This window comes from Lactuca sativa, chromosome 5, assembly GCF_002870075.4.
Source record: "Lactuca sativa cultivar Salinas chromosome 5, Lsat_Salinas_v11, whole genome shotgun sequence".
Taxonomy (NCBI): domain Eukaryota; kingdom Viridiplantae; phylum Streptophyta; class Magnoliopsida; order Asterales; family Asteraceae; genus Lactuca; species Lactuca sativa.
The window spans coordinates 146432789-146441539 of NC_056627.2; the positions used below are offsets into that span (position 1 = coordinate 146432789).

The 8751-nt window shown below is 34.5% G+C and overlaps 1 protein-coding gene across 1 annotated transcript; it reads left to right on the forward strand.

The window, feature by feature from the left end:
- Window positions 1–1611: 1611 nt before the first annotated feature.
- Window positions 1612–8248, forward strand: LOC111897525 (pto-interacting protein 1). The gene is made up of 5 exons (XM_042902029.1): window positions 1612–1698; window positions 2077–2166; window positions 6462–6590; window positions 6734–6788; window positions 7314–8248. Exons 1-5 carry the CDS (start codon window positions 1612–1614, stop codon window positions 8246–8248), a joined length of 1296 nt encoding a protein of 431 aa, XP_042757963.1.
- The last annotated feature ends 503 nt before the right edge of the window (window positions 8249–8751 follow it).

The window sequence follows — 8751 nt, forward strand, 5'->3', positions numbered from 1 at the left end:
ATTAGACTACCCATATTGCCACTAATTAAGTTGTTAAACATCTTTTTGAATCTGAAATAGAATTGACATGCTGCTGAACAAATCAAAAACATATAAAAAGAAAAATCAATCCTTACCTCTATAAATCATGGTTCAAGAATTCAAGAACCAAACTTTTGAGTTCAGATAGTTCTATTAACTAAGAAAAGAAAATACGTATCGAGGGATAGATATGGGAGAGTGGCGTTTTCCTTTAATTAAGACTTCAAGTACTAAGAGAACAGATTAGAAGTATAGGAGAAATTGGACTTTCCGAAGCTCCACATATTCTGGCTGAAAAATCTACTAGAATCCAGAATTTCTGATGAAGTAGACACTAAGTTTGGATAAACACCAACAGACATAATATCAGGAACTAGAAAAAGGAAAAGGAAACCCTACAATGAATTCGAGCACTAAACTTGTTTAAGCTGAGGAAAGATGATTAATTGGCTTGTGACATACATGTAAGTAAGAGTTAAATCCACGATACGAATAAAGATACTGTTGCAGCCATATCATTCTTAGACGTTAAGTTTTCTTAGTTGTTAAGCTTCTTTAGCTATTAAGTGTTTTTAATCATTATGGCTTCCTAGTTATGAAGTTTCCTTAGTTATGAAGTATACTTAACTATTAAGGTTTTTTAATTCTTAAGTTTTACTCCATATTAAGTTTTCTTTAGTTTTTTTTTTCAATATTAGGACCTAGTGGTTATACTAATTGGAAATCATATTGAGGGTATCATAAACTAAACGTTCTCTCTTCCTTTCTTTTACCTTATTAGTGTGTACGAATTGAAAGTATAGTGTCCTGCTGATAACAAATTGGTATTACAGCCAAGAGATCCTGAGTGTGTGAGTATCAAAAGTATTAGAGTGTGTAAGGAACAAGAGTGACTGTAACCTCCTGTAATACTTTTGTGAGAGAAATAGATCATTAACTACAATTTTGTTTCGTCAGGTCCCAAATTAAATGATAAGCTTGATTTCAGTTACTTGGAGATGTTGATGTTTACCCACTTGAAAGCTTATGATGTTTGGAGCTTTACCGAACCATGTTTACAACAAGAAGCTGATCATACTCCTAAAAGGAGAATGTTACGGTCCCAAATAGCCTGAAAGTAAAATAAGCTGGTGGCTTATAAATCTTAAGTGTCCTCTCCTCCTAAAATCTAGCTTTTGGGAGTGAGCTCTACACTTAGACTTATAAAATGATACTGACCTAACATGGGATGGGTTCATATAAATTGGTATCTGAGCCATCCCGATCTTTCGAGGTTCCAACACTTTGAGTGATGGCCAACATTGGCTCTTCAAAGCGTGGGGTATTGGTTCGATCCCACATATAGTGATGGCCAATATTGTCTCTTCAAAGCGTGGGGTATTGGTTCGATCCCACATAAGCAAAAAGTAAAATATTATGGTGGCTTATAAGTCTAGGTTTCCCCTACTCCTACAAGCTAGCTTTTAGGTGTGAGCTCTACACTTAGGGTTATGATGTGATACAGGCCTAATACAGGATTTGTTCGGGATGGGTTCATATTAATTGGTATCTGAGCCATCCCGATCTTTCGAGGTTCCAACACTTTGAGTGATGGCCAACATTGGCTCTTCAAAAGCGTGGGGTATTGGTTCGATCCCACATAGAGTGATGGCCAACATTGGCTCTTCAAAGCGTGGGGTATTGGTTCGATCCCACATAAGCAAAAAGTAAAATATTATGGTGGCTTATAAGTCTAGGTTTCCCCTGCTCCTACAAGCTAGCTTTTAGGTGTGAGCTCTACACTTAGGGTTATGATGTGATACAGGCCTAATACAAGATTTATTCGTATTAGAGAATCAGTTGGTGATAGCACAAATTCAACAAGACATACATTATTCAGTTTACCCTTATAACCACATGGACATATTTGTACTATTTCGATACATAAAACTGATATTGTTGAAAGAGCTTATCAATTGTGAATGTTATACATTTAATTAAATGCACGAAATTTGTTAATATTGTTTGTAAATGCTAACATCTCTATTTTTTTTTTTTTTGATATTTCAAAATTAGCATGGTGTTGATTCAAGATTGATTAAGCAACCAGATGGCCTTCCAACGAGTTTTGTTAGAGATACATGGTTTAAACGAATATTTGCAAAGGTGTGTATATTCATCACTCATATATTCACACACACACACACACACACACACACACATATATATATATATATATATATATATATATATATATATATATATATATATATATATATATATAGAGAGAGAGAGAGAGAGAGAGAGAGAGAGAGAGAGAGAGAGAAAGAGAGAGCGACCGAGATGATGGTTTAAATTAAAAACAGTAAATAGTGTGAAAATGTAAAAACACTATTTTATATTATTATTTTATAATGAATTTTATATCATCAGCTTTATATCATTATTCAGTAATGAATTAATGAATAATCATACGTTAAATCTAACATTAGAATTTACTACAATAATTCACATACACAAAATTTATAATAGAATAATAACAAATGTAATGAATATATGAATAAACGTTAATATTCAGATTATAATTACTTCAATACACATATACGACATTCATTAAGAATAATAATATAATCATATTGTTTTTACATTTTCACACTCTTTACTGTTTTTATTTGAACTTACTTCCCTCTATCACTCTCTGTCTTTCTCTTTCTCTCTCTCTCTCTCTCTCTCTTTATATATATATATATATATATATATATATATATATATATATATATATATATATATATATATATATATGACTGAGTTATTGTGAGAACTTACGAACTCATACTCAATTCATCATTTTTTTCAACACAAAAAACACTAGTATTCTCCAAATTATGCATCTAAGCCATATCCAGGACAAAAAAGAAATTCGTCAAATTTTTTATTTTATTTTTGAAATTAGCATATATGCACAATCAGCAGTTGTACGGACTAATAGAGCATAATCAGCAGTCATATGGACTACGAATGTGCACAAATAGCACCCATATGGACCGCTGATGAGAAATTAGCAGTCCATATGACTGCTGATTGTGCTCATTAGCATTCCGTACAACTACTGTTTGTGCTTACCAGCAGTCATACAAAAAAACAAAAATTGTCAAATCTTTTTTTTAGCCTAGGCACACCATTTTGGAGAAGATTGATCTTTTGATGTTTAAAAATAATGACTTGATTATGAGTTCGCAAGTTCTCACAAATCTTTTCGTTCTCTCTCTCTCTCTCTCTCTCTCTCTCCCTATTATATATATATATATATATATATATATATATATATATATATATATATATATATATATATATATATATCAATTAAATGAATTATCCATTATGCAAGTGTCAAATGGCATGTTATGTCCTTATTTCCAAAAACATACTTGGACCGTCCCTGATATGTTTAAAAGTTGCACGTTTCGTCACTTAATTCATTAGTTCAACATAAAAAGACTATTTTACTCTTATTTATTTTTTTATTTTTAATAAGTTTAAATAGGGCCCACTATCCAAAACCGTTAACCTCTACTCACCCGGTTCATCTTATATATGATCTACACTTGGAGAGAGTGAGAGAGAGAGAGTGATAGAGAGAGAGAGAGATTCCATTGTCAGCATTGTACTATCATTGCGACATGTGTACAACCGTCGTCCGAGTTACACACTCATATAGGCAATGAGAGAAAACCATCTTCTATTGTTGCAACTTATGCACCGTCGTTGCCATCTGCACTGTCGTTTGTACTCCATCGTCGAAAATACTCTCTCAGCCTAAAATCGATATCCACCTGTGCACAATCATCAACATAGATCTACAATCTGGTAACAAATGGATTATCTTAGATCTACACCTCCATCATCTCCGACCCACTAGGTTGTCTCAAATTTGCAAGCTCGTCTACAACTATCATCTCTGATCTACACCTCATTCTTCATAGATATGTAAAGCCTTAATTTTCTCTAGTATTTGCTGCACCATCAAATGAATGTTGAGGTTTTCACCGATTTTTGATTCGAAGAAAGGGAGAGTAGTCTTTGATGGCTAAGATTTATTTGTCGGATGTTAGAGATGTACTAGAAAAGGTATGTAGTGGTGGTCCCAAGAAATGTGTCTATTGAAGAAGGGATTGGAGGGAAAGGAGGAAGGGGAGTGTGAGAGGTTTATAGGTTTTATTGGTATCAATGGAGGTCATTTCAAGGATGGTGGTAGGTTGTTGGAGATGGTGATCGGTAGTTGGCCACAAGTGTATCTCTTTTTCATACGTCATTCCTCAAAGTTCAAAGGAGTCAGTGGGTTTCGGTTGGGTAGGGTATAAGTGGTAGAGCATTTTTTTAATATAAATTGAAAAACAGATAACAAAAATAATAAAAAAAAAATGGGAAGGGAAAATAGTCATTTTATGTCCACCACGAACGATCCGAGTGAAAAAAAAAAACATTATAGGGAAAGATCGTGTTAATTTTTAGAAAATAGGATGTAACACTTAAAATTTCCGACCATTTTTATTATTTTAAAGACTTCTAAAAACATAGTTTTAAATACCATCTCATGTCAAACATAATTTTCAAATACATAACATCACAAAACATAGTCATAATATCCCAGAATCCACAAATATCCCATTAGCAGACGAATGTGTATAATCATATCGGTGCCTTCCCGCGATCCTGATATGTACCTAAAACACATTTACACAAACACTGTAAGCACAAAGCTTAGTGAGTTCCCCAAAATTCCACATACACAAAATAATTAGCCTCTCATGGCTATATCACGATAAGGAGCCTCCAGTCATGTATCTCGGTGAAGACTCTCCGGTCTCACGTCTCAGTATGGACCCTCTGGTCGTAACTCAATATATGCACAAAATCATATAACAACACAAGACATAAATACAAAATGCATAAAAACACATAACTCAGTATAAGCAATTAAGTCACTCCGGTCAATGATACAAATAAGACCCTCCGATCAGTACATGCATCACCACACATGTAAGTATAGTGAGAAGACTCACCTCTCATAGAAAAGCAAGTAACCTCGCACCCGAACACCGGTCTAGACTCCTACTAAATGTGCCACATATAACTCTAATTAATAATAATATCAATAACCCCAAATTGCTAGACCAAGCCTCTCAAATAAATCATAGAAGGGTAAAAGACCATTTTCCCCTCCTTGATCAAAAGTCCTCAAATTGACCTAGACTCAAAAGTCAACGAAAGTCAACACCCAACATGTACCCTAGGTGCACAACCCTCTACGTTGGGCATACAGCTGGAAAAGCATGCAGCAGGGATTCTCTACCCTACGGTGCATGTAGTTAGGGAGTACACACATCGTACTCCTCAGTCTCCATTTTCTCACTTCTTTTGGTCTTTACCCGATAAGACACACCTTCCAACCATGGATGTAGGCTAAATAAGACCTATTCCTCCATAAAGTTACTAACTTTAAGCCTTTGCATGGCTAGTCAAGACCCAATCTCAAAAACTCCATCTTTCACACATAAAAGGACATACAACTCATGCATGGAAAGGTAAAAAATTCCAAGCATTCATTTTATGGAATAGAACACTCTAATACACCTAAAAGAGAATAATAGCTCTGGAGTTCACCAAACTCACAAAGTTCTAAACTTGGGACCTAAAACCCTAAAAAGGACCCAAAACAAGAACTAGAACATACAATGAAATTTTTTTGAACTTGATACCTCTGGAAGATGCACAAACTGAAGTAGAGCTCAAATCCACAAGCTAGAAGCACAAGCTATCCTTCCTTCAAGGTTCCTTCTTCACCAAAAGCTTCACAACAACACTCAAATGAGCCATAAGCACTCACGCAAGCTATGAAAACAGGATTAGGGTTTGGATGAGGTTGGAGGCTGATAATGGTGGCTAGAAATGAGGCCATCATGTTTTTTAAATAGGGACACAAGAAAATATTAGGGTTCCATTTTGAGCCTAGTACGCCCAGCGTACCCTTCTAGTACGCCCAGCGTACTAGGTGGCCTCCGCGTCCATGATACGTGCATGAGTACGCTGAGCGTATACAAGCATACGCCCTGCATACTCAAATGCCACTTTTTTCACATAAAAGGCTAAACTTGACATGCACATAAAAAGATTATGGTTAAGAAGTTATACCTCCTTTTTATGGATCTTACATAGGAAGTAAATGAGTAAATGCGCAATTTGACAATTAAAGCCGGAAGAATCATGTAATATATATATATATATATATATATATATATATATATATATATATATATATATATATATATATATATATATATATATATATATATATATATATATATATATATATATATTACATTTTAATGCATTTAAGGTTTTTGTGTGTATTTTGTTGAATGATTGCTTATATGTAGTTTTTTGGTCCGTGTGTCATATAGTTTGGGCGTGGCTCATCTGATTCCTCCCATAACCGAAACCAGTCAAGTAGATATGATGAAGAAAACACAATGCATGACAAAAGCGGCAAAAGCAGAGATCATAAAGGGTACAAAAGAAATAAGGAAAAGGTGTGTATATCTTACTTTCCACTATATTCAAATGTTTTAGATATCATATAACATGTATTTAGAAATGAAGCAATATCGCATATGTCTAAGGTACTTTGGGAGTTGGACTTAAATCTCTATACTTCATTTGTTTTGTTGTTCAGTCGGATGAGATGCCGTCAAGCTCCACTGCAAATAGTGTAAATCCCTCCGGTTCAGGTATTTGCGAACCAAGTATTATTAATTTATATTATTAGTATTCAGATGTGATTTTATTAGGAATAAGCAGTGGAAATATTTTAATGCAAACAACATATAAATTTATATCTGTTGCCTTCTTTTTTCTTTTTGCCATCCTTATATGCATTTTATTTTATATTATTTTATTTTTTTTGCACTCTTGAAAAGTTCAGAATGCCTCAGTCCTCAACATCACGCCTTAATCATAAATTAATCTGTCGGTGTATTTTTATCATATTTAGACAGGGAAGATCCGATAAGTTGATACAACCTTTACAACGATAATGTAACAAATCAAATGATTAAAACTTATAATCCAGGTAATATGTATTGAAATTTCAACACCAGAAACAATCTCATCTATAGGATAACAACAGATCTCATGCACAAGTCTTATGATGATAGGCATTTATTTGCCAATCATAGCAACACACTTACATTTATTTACCTATAATACCTTGACACGTGTACAAAATTATACTTATATATACCAAAACAATGCAGGTTATGGCACCAAAGTGGCCACACCTATTGCTGTCCCTGCTCTTCAAGTGGACGAGTTAAAGGAAATTACTGCTAACTTTGGTTCAGCATCATTAATTAGTGAGGGAACGTATGGAAGAACATACTACGGTGTTCTTAAAAGTGGGCAGGCTGCAGCTATTAAAAAATTAGATTCTACAAAGAAAGCAGACAAAAACTTTGTAGCTCAGGTTTCTATGATATCACGGCTTAAACATGATAATCTTGTAGAGCTACTTGGATATTGTGTAGATGGGGATTGGAGTGTACTTGCTTATGAATTTGCTTCACTTGGATCTCTACATGATGTTCTTCATGGAAGGAAAGGTGTTAAAGGTGCACAACCAGGTCCAGTTCTATCATGGTCCCAAAGAGTTAAAATTGTTGTTGGGGCTGCAAGAGGACTTGAATACTTACATGAAAAGACACAACCTCCAATTATTCATCGTGATATGAGATCAAGTAATGTTCTGCTTTTTGAGGACTATGTGGCTAAGATTGCAGATATTACTTTAACAAGCCTAACCACAAGCATGGAAGCACGGGTTCATTCTAGCCGTGTTCTTGATACCATTGGCTATCATGCACCTGAATATGCCATGACTGGACAGATGAGTTCACAGAGCGATGTTTACAGCTTTGGAGTTGTTGTTCTTGAACTTTTGACTGGCCGAAAGCCTGTGGACCATACTTTGCCACGTCGTCAACAGAATTTAGTCACCTGGGCAACACCAAGACTCGGTGAAGATAATCTGGAGCAGTTGGTTGATGCAAGACTGAATGGAGAATACCCACCAAAGGAGGTTGCCAGGATGGCAGCAGTTGCGGCGTTGTGTTTGCAATATGATGCTGAGGTTAGGCCAAAGATGAGCATTGTTGTTGAAGCACTGCAGGGATTGTGGAATGCTCATGCTTAATTAATTAATTATATTGTTGTAGATCATTTTTGATTGACCTGTGTATAAAAAAGGTTCAATTTTTTTTAAAGAGATTGGAATATATTTGCTTTTGTGACAAATATGTATAGTTGTATATAGTTCAGGGTTGGTTATGTAAATATTTTGAAGTTTAGTAAAGTTGTCTTGAATCTTTAGAAGAAGAGTAGAAGTAGAGAATCTTGTATATAATAAATAAATCTTCTTGATTCGTTCTTTCAATAATGAAAAAAATGATTTCTATCTCCAATTCATTGAAAAATTATATGATATCAAAGAAAAAGTTTTTGGATTAGAAATTTCTCCATTGTTGTTTTCTCGTTCATTCTTTTGCATTTTTGGATTCTCTTCTGTATCTGTTCTTGATTCATCATGTCGATTCCTACTTCATCAAGTAGTTCTATAGGATCGATTCCTTCAGGATCAATCGAAATTTCAAATCCTCTTTTTCTCAGCTCTTTCAGATAATCCGAGTACTATACTCA